This window comes from Liolophura sinensis, chromosome 11 (assembly GCF_032854445.1).
Source record: "Liolophura sinensis isolate JHLJ2023 chromosome 11, CUHK_Ljap_v2, whole genome shotgun sequence".
In the NCBI taxonomy this organism is placed as follows: Eukaryota; Metazoa; Mollusca; class Polyplacophora; order Chitonida; family Chitonidae; genus Liolophura; species Liolophura sinensis.
The window spans coordinates 28,497,407-28,513,651 of NC_088305.1; the positions used below are offsets into that span (position 1 = coordinate 28,497,407).

Below are 16,245 nucleotides of genomic sequence, written 5' to 3' on the forward strand. Positions count from 1 at the left end.
ACTGTAAATGCAATGTTCAGGTGACATGTAGAAGTGCTCACCTTACATGTATTATTTAATAGTGTTCAATACTCCCGAATTGTTAATCTCCTTGACGGTCATCATGTTGATGGGTCAATGACATTAGATTACATAAACTCAACCACTTTCCATGGCAAGGTATTTGATACACCTCCCAAGTTGTCCACTGCCAATCCAGCGAGAGCTTGATGAGGCCTGCGACCTCATCTGCGTGGGGCTGATCAACGTTATGGCTAAATGAGCAAGAGCCCTGCGACCTCGTCTGCCCTGGGCTGATGAACGTTATGGTCAAATAGGCCAGAAGGCCGAATGAGCCAGAAATATGTAATAAGCCAGCATTTAGTTATGCACTAATTTGGATGCTCTAGGGCAGTCTATGGATCTATCTACTGTACATGTATGTGTGACCAGATCGGGATTCCAAATCCAGAATTTTTCGGGAACTATTCTCTTACTGTATTTGTCAATTTGTTTACACTGCAGGAGTTTCTACAATAATGTGTGTGTTGGGCCGTGTGGTGGAAGTGGGGTGGGTGTCAGGTGTGTGGGTGGTGGGGTGGGTGTCAGGTGGTGGGTTGAGAGGTTTGAGGTTGGTTGGTCTGAACCTTCAAGAAGGTGCTATTCATATTAGCAGATAGCAGGTAACACCTGACCACTGCCATTCCCCTTCTCTCCATTCATCTAACGAAAAGAAAAAAAACCCCAAAAACATAATCTACCTGAACTAAAAAAAAAAAAAAGCATTAGCTCTTTACATGATTCATTTTTAAGAGAATTCTGTTAAGCACAGTGCTATTTCAGCAATTAAATAACAAATCAAGAGTTGGCTTTGTCAACATTAGACAAAAACAGACCAAATCAAACGAGCTTTAAATTCATGGTTCAGAGTTACAGATTTCGAGAAACACAAAAGCTTGAAGCATTTGTTTTCTGTGGCATGATTTTCAGCTTGTGCTTTCACGTCTGAGGAAATCTCACTCTGTCAGCGCTTCTCACGGAAATCTTTCTTCTGCCCATCGTTCTTTTTCTTCCCCATCTTTCTTTCTCTTCTTGATCTTTCTGGATTCCATCACTACATTCACCACTCCCCAGTATGGCTGCTTTTCTGCCCATCCTCAGAAAATATAACCAGCCAATCAGAAGGCTGTGTGTACTAGTAAACAGCCAATCAGAAGGCCGTACACACTAGTATCACGCTACATAGCTGTACTCATCCGTGGAATTAGCTGTCCTTTCTAAATATTGTTTGTCTATCAATGCCTCGATGCACTTCTTTATCATGCTTATACTTGGAGCAAATCTTGCTTTTGATTGGCTAATAACCTGGGGAGAGAGAAACATAAACCAATGAAAATTAATGAGGTGGAAGATGAAGAGGTTTGATTGGCTAATAACCTGGGGAGAGAGGAACATAAGGCAATGAAAATTAATGAGGTGGAAGTTGAAGTGGTTTAATTGGTTAACAAATACTAGTAATAAATAAAGATGTACTGATCAGGCTGAATCAAAAAGAATTGATGAATATGGGTCCAAGGCAAATTTTCCACCTTATTTCCAAACCGGAGCACTCTAGAATTACCATTCTAACCATGTTTCTGGAGACACGTATTTCCTTGTAAAAAAACACTGTTTTTTTAACTTTAGGAGAAATCATGAAATGGTCTGTGTGTTGTTATTACCGTCTGTATGGATAGTTGTTGTCATAATATTGTAATTCATACCTATTGATTTAACCAAAAGCTAAGCATTTTTTCAGGTGAGATATTTTGCTAGATTTTACTTGATTCATCCACCATTTAGGGTCCACATACGAGTATTTAATCCAGGGTAATTTATTTTCTCATCAGAGACGCTTCTGTGTTAGCATCAAATGAATCATTTAAGGCCTTTACGTTCTTTTGAAAATACATATTTACACACCAAATTTTAGGTGAAATACAGTAACACGAAGGCCCTTACTTCTTGTATCAACATGTTGTGTTTGAGGACTTTCCTGGCCTTCATGATGCGAACAATGGCCGCCTGCAGGTACATCTTCCTGTCCTCATCCACCGCACTGTGTGTCTGCTCCACCTCCTGTAACCAAGGAAACAACAATAACAGGCAGGATAAAGTAGCTATCACTCACTGAACAGTCAGAGAGGACATGGGTACAAATGCCAATGTACACACCTGATGTAAACAGCCACCTAGTGGCCTTTCTAAGAGATTGAGGCAAACCTAGTTTACTTTCTTCATTTCATTGGTGTTTCATCCTGCACTCAAAAATATTTCCCTAACATATCATTTTAATAGTCAGGTTCATGCACACCTTTTGTTTGTTTTTTTTTTTTTGTTAAGCCCTAGTTGTAGCCATATCTAATATTTTATAGCCAAAGACATGTTGACTAAATTCTTTTGTCGAACTATAGAAAATATCAGCTGTCCTATAAAATATGCGCGACTCTGGCACACTGAGGACCAGTGGGAACCTCGGTCCTCCTAATGTAGACAAGACAGAAAGAGTGGAGATTAAGCACATGACATCACCTGCCAAGGACTTCTTTTGTCTGCAGCAAATACTTACTGGGCACCGGGGCACAGGGGCCACTTTCACAAAGCGGCGTACAACATTTTTGTTATTGTACATTTGTCGTACGATATTTTGTACGTCACTGTTGACGTACCGTTGTCCTATATGTGCGATATTGTACAAGTACGATATCTTTGTGAATGTGGCCCCTGGTCTTTTCCTGTGCAGACAGTCCACTTATATAAATGCCATATAGGAGATAGCTACAAGCACATGCGTGTAGCACAGTTGGAAATTAGGGAGGCCTTGGTGCAAATTAGCACTGTGACTTAATTTAGTCAGTGTGTGCAAAAAAGCTTGCAACCTCCACACAGGGCATATTCATGTTTACACTGTTACACACTTTTAACCCCTAGGCTTTTTAACCCCTTGGATTCATGCCAATCTACATCTACAGGAAGCCTCCAATACATGTATTTCTTTATCTACTGGGACACACATTACTCAGCTCAATCTGGCCCTGGGGCACGCTTTATGAAGAGTCAGAAAATGCGCCTGTGTAGCTGCCATGACAACAGATAGTAAAAACAGACGTTACCACAGTAAGTCAGATGATTTTACTGTGTAAAAGAGTACACTCTCGAAGGTTTTCTGTATAGATTTTTTTTGATGTGATAGTGTCTGAAACCAACCTCAGAAATGATAGTTATAAAACCAGGCAGGGCATAAGGGGAAACCAGGAAGGGAGTAAGGGGAAACCAGGAAGGGAGTAAGGGGAAACCAGGCAGGGTCTTAACAGGAAACTTGCAGGTTACAAAGGGAAAACCGGGCAGGGTACAAGAGGAACTCTAACAGGCTGGAAACAAGGAAAAACTTAACGCAGCCCAAAGGAAAAGATTGCAAGACCCAAGGGAAAACTTAGCAGTGTCAGGGTCATGGGGAAACCTGATAGGCCTTGGCCCAAGGGGAAACCTGACAGTGGCAGGCCCATGGGCAGAACTGATGGTCCTGGGCCCATGGGGAGAACTGAGTGCCAGGACCCATGTGGCGAACTGATAGGACTGGGCCCATGGGGAGAACTGATAGTGTCAGGACCCATAGGGAAAACTGATAATCCTGGGCCCATGGGAAGAAATGACAGGGGCGGGCCCACGGGGAGAACTGACAGTGTCTGGGCCCATGGGAGGTCTGACCGGGCCGGACCCAAGAGGAAACTTGACAGGGCAGGGCCCATGGAGAAACCTTACAGGGATGAGCGCAATGAGAAAAATGACATGGCACGAGTGGTTAAACTGCACGGCCAAAAGCACTTCCAGGGGTCCCAGACAAGATTGAGAGAAAAAATATAGGAAAAACAGGAATTTTTTAAATAAATTATAGGAATTTTTAAAATGAAAAAGGAGGAAAAATAGGAGACAGAGCTTGAATTTTCACATTGTTTCTGCTTGACAGATAGGTAGGTCTACCTATTAATTACATGTATTCTCAACTTTGGCTGCCTACTCCTCTTCGGCCACACTGTCCACCCAAATTATTAATTTTATATCACACCAGACATAGTACGTTGTTACTTCAAGTAGGCTGATGGCAAGATCTCTGTTGCCTTGACACTGTGTAACAATATAGGCATATCTGAGCCCAAGTTAGATCATGTGTCTTGTGAACTGCACGCTGAAGTGGGTCAATTATGATGACACTGTCTGGTCATCTAACAACAGTCAAGGGGTCATTTTAAAAAGTATCAAATCACCACTTGTTTTTTTCTCTTAACCCATATTCTTTCAAATTTTACAATGAATTTAATTGAACTATAGTTAGGTGTATCAATTATATGAAATGAATATTTTAACTCCCAGAATATGTATTTTCAACTAGTCACCCTAAACCCAGTGTTTTTAATAATAAACATATTCAAGACAAGTTCTAAATACTGGGGTGGGATGTCATTTCACAGCTTACTATGCCCCGTGTAGCCCATAACATGTCCCATCTTGTAATTATACAGAATATAACCATTTTAATTACTGGTAGCAATTCATGCTACAAATAAAACACACTTTTTATGAACTTCACAGATAGTTACTAGTTGGGTCCCAATACAGATCATTTGTTTCTATAATTCTGAGATTTAATATGGTAAAAATACAAAGGCTTGTTACATCACACATTTCAGTGTCCAAGAAGCTTACATGCCTGTCTATCGTCACAACCCAAAACTTAAAGCTCCTCTACAATTACAGAGGCTGCCAGATGCAAATACATAATCATGAGTTGGTGGATGGTCACAGCTTAACATTATAAGCTGCCTCATTAATCATACTGCAATGCAATCTAAGCAATCACTTAACATAAATTTTTTTTTTTTTTTTGGATTGGTGTTTTACACCGTACTCAAGAATATTTCACTTATACGATGGCGGCCAGCATTATGGTGGGGGGAAACCCATGACCATCCGCAGGTTGCTGGCAGACCTTCCCACTTACGGCCGGAGAGGAAGCCAGCATGAGCTGGACTTGAACTCCAGGACAACCTGGTGAGAGGCTCCAGGGTCATTACGCTGCGCTAGCGCGCTAAACCGACTGAGCCATGGGGGCCCCCACTTAACATATAAATGAAACACTCCTGAACACAAACAAAACCATTTGGAACAATAACATTTATTCTCTAATATAAAACTAAAAATTCTAAAGTGTGACACCATGCACACAGGTGACATTCAAGATATCCACTTTGTTTGCCATGGTACCTTTCTCTTGGTCCTGCAAAAAGGACATGGTAGTGATCACAATACTGTCTTGTCTGCAGAATCAACAAAAATCTTTCACTCTTCTTTTTCCCAGCAACAATGTTTTATATCATTTCTATCTTTCCCTTCTCAACCTTATTCTGGTCTTCTCGGGTCCATTTAAGCTCTGCCTGTTCCATCTTTTTTACGCAGATTCAAGCATGGCCTGATCAGTGGCAATCTCCGTAATATCACCCTTCTTTAAAGCCTCCCTCAATTTTTGATTTCCCTGGTTTAGCAGGCTATTGCTCACACCCAGCGATACCTGGTGCAATGATTCCTTCTCAGCAAGTGATTTCTCTGTGTTTTTCAGTCGTGTACTACTCCGGAGAATTTCTTCTTCCTTCTGCTTAGCAATTTTCTTGTCTATCTTGTCTTTGCTCATCTCTTTTTATTTGTTCTTCCTCTTTTTCTCTCAGTTTTTCCTGCAGTCTCTGTCTATAATGCATATTTGCCATACGTAGGACAGAAAGGAAATCTTTGGTAACTGGAACATGCTCTGGTCGGTTGCCATACCGTTTCATACCATCAGTTCTTGCCTGCAGACCATTAACTGAAGCCTCACTTAGGCTTACCCTGTGTTTCATAACACTTTTGATACTTACTGAAAATTACCTTTCTACATCGCTGTTTCCATGGGACAGGGCAAAACAACTTTCACTAACTTACTCAACAATGGAAACTTGCAACTTCCTGTACAATTCTCCATTCATCAGCAATGATGTCACTGTCAAAATCTCGTCTGAGTTCTCTGGACAGACTTTGGACTGATCTAAAAGACCAATTGGCAGAACAATTTTGAGGCCGCAAACATCTGGCATCTTTCAGGATTTTGTTGGAGAGGGGAAGCTTTGTTTGAAGATGCTGAATCGCTGCCTCATAGTATTTTCAGATTCCAAGCAGCATTTTCTCCCTCTCAGATACCTGCAACTTACCAAGGCTTTTGCGAAATTCTTCTCTAATGCCAATAGTCATTCTTTCGAGCTGGTCAATGACAACTGAGACATCAAGTAACTGAAGATTTTGGGCTGCATAAACAGTAGATTTCTTCATCACTCGCCTAACGAGTTGTGTAGATCACAAAATTTATCATAGTGAATATTAATGAGATGAGAAAAAGTTGAACTGGGCTATGATTTCGGGTCTCTGAAGTTCCACCTTGAGCCATTTATACCTGGGTTTTGATAAGTCGTTGGGGTTGTGCTTTGGCAGAAAAACTAGAAAGTACTCGATTTTTCCAGATCCCCAGAATACGTTCTACAGCAGGCCCCAGAGACAACCACCAACATTCAACATCTTTCAAAGGCTTCTTTGTCGCTATCCCAATCTTGCTTTGAATATCTCGTAGATAAGAAGACCTGGCTGCAAATCCCTTAAACCAGTAAAAAATATCAACAAAAAATTCTGGAATATTTGAGCAGGTTTTCTCCCAAGCCCTTGCCAAAAAGAATTGTGTACTATGTGGAGAGTACATTTTCCGACATCTAGAAGTCCCGAGACCCTCATATCAGTTATTGCTTTGTTAACCTTACCCCAGACAGTGATGCTGACATTCGGTCCATCACTCCCAAACATCAGCACATTCTTCAACTGCAAGCCAGCCTCATCGACGACAGACGTAATCTCCTTTGATAGATCTTCACCTGTTGCATGGCCCATCGGAACGGTCTATGATAGTGCACAACAATCTGATCTTGATCTTCAGACCAGTACCACACCTTAATTTCAAACGGCTTCAAATTTTGTGCCTTTGTGGTCTCGTCATAAAAAAGACTGAACCCTGCATCAGACTCCTTGACATCATTATTGATCATCCTCTGGAAGTAAAGCCCAGCTGAATCACTAATCAGATATGAAATTTTTGATGAGCTCATTGAAAAACCATCTGGTATAGCTCCAGGAAACATTGCCATAAGGGGTACTACTTTCAGACCATCACAAGATGAGTCACTGAAATGTGAATTAACCACTTCAGTGCAGGTCCAGATCAGTTCTGCCTTTGTAACTGTATTCATTCGTGCAAACAAACCAATGATCCTTGGTTCTTGCTGCTTGCAGCAGGAGAGGATACTGAACTTGAAGCAGCAGCAGAATCAGTCGTTGCATGAGCAAAGGTCAGTATCATCTGAGGACAACCTAGTATTTCTGTGGCTTGCATTTGGTGACCTTTGCATTTAGAATGTTGCGCAAGTTGTTGAAGACCCTGGTTATCACATCGGACTGCGGAACTGCAGAGAGAACAAAATGCAGCATAAACAGACGCTTCACTAGGCTGACACCGTTCAGAAAGCTTGGGCCAAACGGGGTTGAATCAGGTTCTGCCACCCGGCATAGCGAAAGCTGTTGGTCTGAAATAGAATATAACACCAGTTACTTTATATACTTAAATCATAACATAAAAGCTGTGTGAAATACATAGAAGTGAAGAAAATTGCAATGATGAACAAACATATCTGCAATATTACGCATGCAAACGATAAAAAATGATATATTCAACACATCTTACCGGTTTTCTTCAGTTATATCTGAAAAGGGGAAAAGATGGGCAAGAACTGCATAATGTAAGCTACCAGCAAGAGTTAGGCATACAATCCCTAGTCATCGACTAAATAGGTAAGACACCATACAGTTTCAATCTGCAAAAATAATTCCTTTGTCCACCCCAACCTACCCAACCTTCACCAGTTGTACATTTTGGTTATTAAGATAACTGAATGCAAAAGCAACACCACACAGTAAAACAATGTCAGTAGTTACATAAATCTAACAAAATGTAATCTGATTAATAGTAAACTTTAAAAGAACCCACAAAACAAAACCATAATGAGCAACAAAAATATAATAATTTTTCATAATGTTCCTTTCATATTTCTGACTTTATGAGTAAGTTCTATTGAAAATTACAATCTAGCTGAATGTTAAGAAATCATGAATCATGTATTTAACCCACAATGATTTTCCGTTCAGATGTTTCGACTTTCTTGATGTAAAAATAAAATAACTTTGATTGGGAATTACACTTTAGCTGAATGTAGAAAAATGATAAATCATACATTTATTCCACAAATAGTTATCGCTTTGAAATTCCTTGATAGATAAATAAAATATACTTGCCATTTTCTCTGTTTCCAGCCTTCAGACCTTTGACATCATCCATGTTGATAGATTATCAGCATAACAACAGGGTAGTTGAAGCCTCGCAAAAAAACTATAAGCTTTAATACGCCTGATAGTCAACCAAGCAGAAACAAGTGAAATGTTATTCTCACACATTCTAAAGCTTTAGTACAAGACAGGGCTCTGAACCTACCTGAGGCGTCTCCTTCTGTATTGTACTGGTGATTTTAAACTTGGTCCGCTTGTTGGAATAGCCCAGGTTTAGAGAGAATGTGCTGGTGCTGTCAATATCTCCCTGTAAATCAGAAAACCAAAGAAATAAAAGTCCTGTAGACATGAAAACATGGTCATAAATTATGTTCAATAGGGCAATGGTACATGTACTATATCATTCCACTGGTGTATCCTCATGTTACATGTATGACAATGGTACATGTACTATATCATTCCACTGGTGTATCCTCATGTTACATGTATGACAATGGTACATGTACTATACCATTCCACTGGTGTATCCTCATGTTACATGTATGACAATGGTACAGGTACTATATCATTCCACTAGTGTATCCTCATGTTACATGTATGACAATGGTACAGGTACTATATCATTCCACTGGTGTATCCTCATGTTACATGTATGACAATGGTACATGTACTATATCATTCCAGTAGTGTATCCTGATGTTACATGTATGACAATGGTACATGTACTATATCATTCCACTGGTGTATCCTCATGTTACATGTATGACAATGGTACATGTACTACATCATTCCACTGGTGTATCCTGATGTTACATGTATGACAATGGTACATGTACCACATCATTCCACTAGTGTATCCTGATGTTACATGTATGACAATGGTACATGTACTATATCATTCCACTGGTGTATCCTCATGTTACATGTATGACAATGGTACATGTACTATATCATTCCACTGGTGTATCCTCATGTTACATGTATGACAATGGTACATGTACTATATCATTCCACTGGTGTATCCTCATGTTACATGTACGACAATGGTATATGTACTATATCATTCCATTAGTGTATCCTGATGTTACATGTATGACAATGGTACATGTACCACATCATTCCACTGGTGTATCCTGATGTTACATGTATGACAATGGTACAGGTACTATATCATTCCACTGGTGTATCCTGATGTTACATGTATGACAATGGTACATGTACTATATCATTCCACTGGTGTATCCTGATGTTACATGTATGACAATGGTACATGTACTATATCATTCCACTGGTGTATCCTCATGTTACATGTATGACAATGGTACAGGTACTATATCATTCCACTGGTGTATCTTGATGTTATATGTATGACAATGGTACATGTACTATATCATTCCACTGGTGTATCCTGATGTTACATGTATGACAATGGTACATGTACTATATCATTCCACTGGTGTATCCTGATGTTACATGTATGACAATGGTACAGGTACTATATCATTCCACTGGTGTATCCTCATGTTACATGTATGACAATGGTACATGTACTATATCATTCCACTGGTGTATCCTCATGTTACATGTATGACAACGGTACAGATACTATATCATTCCACTGGTGTATCCTCATGTTACATGTATGACAACGGTACAGATACTATATCATTCCACTGGTGTATCCTCATGTTACATGTATGACAACGGTACAGATACTATATCATTCCACTGGTGTATCCTCATGTTACATGTATGACAACGGTACAGGTACTATATCATTCCATTAGTGTATCCTCATGTTACATGTATGACAACGGTACATGTACTATATCGTTCCATTAGTGTATCCTCATGTTACATGTATGACAATGGTACAGGTACTATATCATTCCATTAGTGTATCCTCATGTTACATGTATGTTTTAACACTATTTCATCTCATGCTGGGGTCCTGTCCAGCAGTTTGGGGGAAGGTCTGGCATAAAAATTCAAGTACACAATGTGATATACCCAGAAAAGCAAGCCACTAATATGAGTCTACAGTACAAAATCACCTATAATTTCACAAAAATTGTGAAAAATCCCACGATATTAATGTGACTTAAAGTTAACCATATCTTCAGATAATTTTCCACCAAATAATCACCCCCTGTATGGCTGCATGTCCAGCGGACCCATTACATGTAGGTGAAAACTTCTACGAAACATCAGGTGATTTAAATAACTTAGCAACAAATAGCGTATAAACAACTTTACACCTGTACTACAGCTAATTCAGATGGCTTCTAATTTGGGTGTGATGAACACATTCATCCAGGTAACCCCATCAACAACTTATACAAGGGACGGATATATAGGCCTGAGGTTTTCACACCTTGCTTCCAAGCCAGATTATTCATTCATCTATCTAATTGACTGCTGTTTATATTCAAGCATTTATCCCTCACATGAGTACCCAAAACTAAAAACGAGTCCAGCTTAGTGTATGGTGTAAATGACTGTTCTTACACGTACACCTGGGGCCACTTTCACAAAGACGTAGTACAATATCCCACACATAAGACGATGGTACGTGAACAGCCACATACAAAATATCCTACGACACATGTACAATAAGTAAATGTCATACACTGCTTTGTGAAACTGGGTCCAGATCTGTTTGGTACAAAACATATGCTTTTTTTTCTCTCTTTGTCCCATTGTACAGCTTATAACATCTTTTGTGTACAATCTGTATGAATGGGTTAGCATGCCGGCATAGTGTAACTTGTCTATGGATACATACACATAGATACACACAGCTTTGTCTTTGCCAAGCTTCTGTGATTTAATAATGGGTATCGTAGCAGACAAACAAGTCATTTACATGAAATCATACCAAAATATGCAATATAGGCAAATATGAAGAGGCCTTGGGAAATAAGGAATGTCACCAAGTATGGCTTACTGTTGTTGTGATCATTTTGGTTTCCAGTAATCCCTGCAGTTGTTTCATCAGCTCTTTTTCTGGCATCTCAGTATTCATCAGTATCTCCTTAAAAGCCAGCTTCTCTGATTGGTTGAACAGTAACATTATCGCCATGTGAAATGTTCCCATGGTGACAAAATATGGCCTTTTCAAATAGTTGAGTTTTAACTCCGCTGAAAATGAAAAGAATTTTTTTTACAAGTAAATGCGTGATCAATTTATATAAAAACTTCATGGGCTTTTAAAAATCATGACATGTCTGAGCCTCAGATCATGCCATGATTAAATGGAAGAAAAAATCCTCATTAACATATATGCGATATTCTATTAAAATCAGCCAATGCCAAACATGACTATAGAATCACTCCAGAATGAGCTGCCTAGTATTGCCTAATCGCTACTCTTGTAGATGATACACAGGTAGAGGGCTTAATTCTACAACAAAATATCTTTATTCCTCATTACTTTATTTATCAAGAAGAGGCTCACTTTGCAAACAACGACAACTTACCACTACAAAAGCTGTGCATCCACGTCAACTTTCTGCCGTTGAAGTTCTGGCTGTAAAACAGCTCAAACTGAAAGAGGGGAGAGAAGGTTGGTATATTTATATAGTGTGCTGCGTGCTTTTATAGGTGTTGGTGTACCTACATTTTATGTGAACCCAGGAGCTGGTGTACTGACTTTCTACCGGTAAGTAAGCTAATTTGGGCTGAAATATTTTCAGGTATTAAGAAACCATTCCTTATAATGAATGCCTCAAATAACAAATTTTAATTTCAAAATTACTTATAAAATTTTGTAGTCAGTACAAATGAATATATGAATATATTAAAAGGAATTTTCTTTCAAACAATTAAGTTATATCTATTAAGTACATCCTCCGTAATTTGGGCTCTTCTGGGCTATCCTGTAATTTGGGCACTCTAAAAGGTATCTAAATGTCGTCATATTTGGCACTGCACAACGTCTGTCTAATGGCAGAAATGGACAACAAAGTCCACATGTTATGCCCCGATTACCTTTATTGGGAAGGACGCCTCACTGACAACCACTAGTACTTACCATCTGTACACTTTTCTCCAGCTCCTGAGGGATGGCAAATGCAGGCAGGTTACTCTGTCCTATAGGCCATGCCCCTGCCTAGAAAACAAGTCAAGTAAACAGGTCAGTAAGCTTAGCAATTGACATGACAGAGATTTATACAAATCCAAATTTACTGGCCAATCTGGAATCTGAATACAGTTTAGTATATAAACCAAGGTAAATTATATGTACAAGGTAAGTAAACAGGTAAAAGTTCAGCAGTACAGAAAGCAAAGCTACAGGTCAATATTTTAGTTAGTCACTTGAATCTTGCTTAACACCACAATCAAAGACTTTGATGTGAATGAGAAGTTGACCCAAAGCTTACCTGTAACACTAGCAATGAGAAGCTTACCGAAAGCTTACCTGTAAAACTAGCACTGAGAAGTTAACCCAAAGCTTACTTGAGAAGTTAATTAAAATCTCATCTGTAGCATTGAGGCGTTGACTCAAAGCTTACCTGTAAAACTAACACTGAGAAGTCGACCCAAAGCTTACCTGCAAAACTAGCACTGAGAAGATGACCCAAAGCTTACTTGTAAAACTAGCACTGAGATGTTGATTGAAGACTTACCTGTAAAACTAGCACTGAGAAGTTGACCCAAAGCTTACCAGTAAAACTAGCACTGAGAAGATGACCCAAAGCTTACCTGTAAAACTAGCACTGAGATGTTGATTGAAGACTTACCTGTAAAACTAGCACTGAGAAGATGACCCAAAGCTTACCTGTAAAACTAGCACTGAGAAGATGACCCAAAACTTACCTGTAAAACTAGCACTGAGATGTTGACTGAAGACTTACCTGTAAAACTAACACTGATAAGTTGACCCAAAGCTCATCGGTGAGCACTGAGAAGTTACATGTAACTAACAATTTGTCTGTAGCGTTGAGGTGTTGACCCAAAGCTTACCTGTAAAACTAGCATTGAGAAGTTGACCCCTAACTCTATTTCCTTGTCCTTGAGAAATTTGCTAAATTTGTTGTTGAGGTCTGCACTGATGGTCATATCTGTGAACATCCGGTGTAACTTATTGGTGAACTCATAACCACAGGCTTGCTAAAAATGTAAGCAAAAACATGGATGAAAACCCATGTGCACATAATGGAGCACCTAAAATTAATTTATTTTATTAGAGTTTTAAGCCATATTCAAGAATATTTTACTTATACGATGGAGGCTAGCATTATGGATTGTAGATTGCTGGTATACCTTCTCACATTTGGGTTCAGGGTTCCAACTGGCATTTGTTTTTCTTGAGCCCTAGTTGTAGGCATATCTGCCAAGGCCAAAGTTATGTTGTTGATGCTACACTGCATCTCCAACAATTTCAATGTAAAACATATGTTGGCTAAAGGGTCTTAAATACTACACATACTTGTTACTTTGTACATCTTGCATTGATAAATATCACTACTTTTATATGTTGATTCAAAGAGAAGGTGAAACTGTATGGTTAGTATTTATTTATTTACTTGTTGGTGTTTTACGACATACTCACAAGTGTTTGACTTATCAATGGCAGCCAGCATCATGGTGGGAGAAAACCAAGCAGGTTGCTAGCAGACCGTCCCATGTAGGGCCAGCATGAGCTGGACTTGAACTCACATCGACTGCACTGGAGTCATTACACTGTGCCGGCATGCTAACCCCATTCCGCCACAAAGCTCCAACCCCGATGGTTAAGAGTAACAGAAAATAACTGGGAAACTACAACATTTCAAATGCCATCTCTGGATCACCCAGCTAAGGAAAGCCTTGGAGTAAGGACAGTTTACCAATTTATCTTTTTCAATATTTTCAACCTAGTACTATGTACACACATGCATATTATGTAAACAGACAAATATGGCTGTAACTTCATTGTTGTTCCTGGGGGTGTTAGCTGGTCAGACAGGAGAGGTTGCCTTACCTTGAGCCTGTTAATCATGGCTTCCTCTGCATCCATGGATATAGATTGGCTGTAGATTAACCTTTTGGCAAGCATCCGGGCATAGAACTGAAAAACATTGAACCAGTGAAAGCAATGAAATAGAGAAATGAAAAACATAAAGCAATGAAAGCAATGAAATGGAGAACCGAATGACATGAAGCAATGAAAGAAATGATATGCAGAACCAAAGAACATGAAGCAATGAAAGCAATGACATGGAGAACCGAAAAACATGAAGCAATGAAAGAAATGATATGCAGAACCAAAGAACATGAAGCAATGAAAGCAATGAAATGGAAAACTGAAAAACATGAAACAATGAAAGCAATGAAATGGAGAACGGAAAAACATGAAGCAACGAAAGCAATGAAATGGAGAACGGAAAAACATGAAGCAATGAAAGCAATGAAATGGAGAACTGAAAAACATGAAGCAATGAAAGCAATGAAATGGAAAACCGATAAACATGAAGCAATGAAAGCAATGATATGGAGAACTGAAGAACATGAAGCAATGAAAGCAATTATATGGAGAACCAAGGAACATGAAGCAATGACAGCAATGAAATGGAGAACTGAAACACATGAAGCAATGAAAGCAATGAAATGGAGAACTGAAAAACATGAAGCAATGAAATGGAGAACTCATAAACTTGAACAAATGAAAAAAATGAAAGTAAAACACATGAACCAATGAAAATAATGAGGTGGAAAAGCTCAACCAATGAAAGCAATGAAGCAGAGAACCGAAAAACTTGAATCAATGAAATGGAGAACTGAAACACATCAACCAATGAAAAAAATGAAACTGAAAAGCCTGAACCAGTGAAAACAATGAGATGGAGAACTGAAAAATTTGAACCAATGAAAGCAATGAAATAGAGAACTGTAAAATTTGAACCAATGAAAGCATTCAATGCATAGAACAAAAAGATATGAAAAACATATAACAGCGAAAGTAATCTGACATAAAACTGAACAGCACGAACTAATAAAAGCATTCAAGAAAAGAAATGAAAACATGAATCAATAAAAGTATCCAAGCAAAGATCTGCTAAACATGATCCAGTGAAAACTGAGAATACTCTCTGATCAGTTATATAGGAAACAAAAGCCAACTGAGTACGGTCTCAACAGCAACAAGGTTAAATACTGATGTATTTGTATTTATACTTTGTTTTGTATAGGACAGAAAAAAGCTTGCCTTAATGACATAAAAAAATTGTAAAAAAGTATTAATATGATCAACAAAAACTTTAAAAATTCAGGTTTTTTGAGAATCAGCATCAGGTGATAAAGAAACAATGATATTCCAAAGGCGGAAAAGTTCTGCAGGGTTAGTGGAATATACCCACCCGCTGGTAGATGTCTTTGTCATCTAGGTACTTGAACACAGTTATACAGTTTGCCAGTTTGTCATCCTGCTCGGATTCTGACAAACCTTTGGAGCTCTTCTTCAGCAAATTATCACAGTATTTGGCTAACTGAAAACCAGAAAAAATAATTACGGTATTTGGCTAACTGAAGTCAGACAAAATTATCATAGCATTTGGCTAAATGAAAACCAGATAACCTTATCACAGTATTTGGTTAAATAAAAACCAGATAACCTTATCACAATATTTAACTAAATGAAAACCAGATAAAATTACCACAGTATTAGGCTAAATGGAAACCGATCAAAATTATCACTGTTTTCGCCCAACTTAAATCAGACAAAATTATTACACTATTTGATGAGAATGAAAACCACATCATCTGGCTACCTGACTGCAAAGAAATAAATAACTGTATTTGGCAAACTGAAAATCTAACAAAATTATCAATGCATGTGGT

At 38.7% G+C, this 16,245-nt stretch overlaps 1 protein-coding gene across 1 annotated transcript in view; it reads right to left on the reverse strand.

The window, feature by feature from the left end:
- Nucleotides 1-1,212: 1,212 nt before the first annotated feature.
- LOC135477693 (cullin-2-like) overlaps nucleotides 1,213-16,245 on the reverse strand; it is a 31,315-nt gene continuing 16,282 nt past the window's right edge. Inside the window, 9 exon segments of the mRNA XM_064757884.1 lie at nucleotides 1,213-1,344; nucleotides 1,981-2,097; nucleotides 8,630-8,731; nucleotides 11,372-11,565; nucleotides 11,904-11,970; nucleotides 12,458-12,535; nucleotides 13,390-13,536; nucleotides 14,390-14,476; nucleotides 15,765-15,893. Coding sequence (XP_064613954.1) covers nucleotides 1,213-1,344; nucleotides 1,981-2,097; nucleotides 8,630-8,731; nucleotides 11,372-11,565; nucleotides 11,904-11,970; nucleotides 12,458-12,535; nucleotides 13,390-13,536; nucleotides 14,390-14,476; nucleotides 15,765-15,893 — 1,053 coding nt within the window.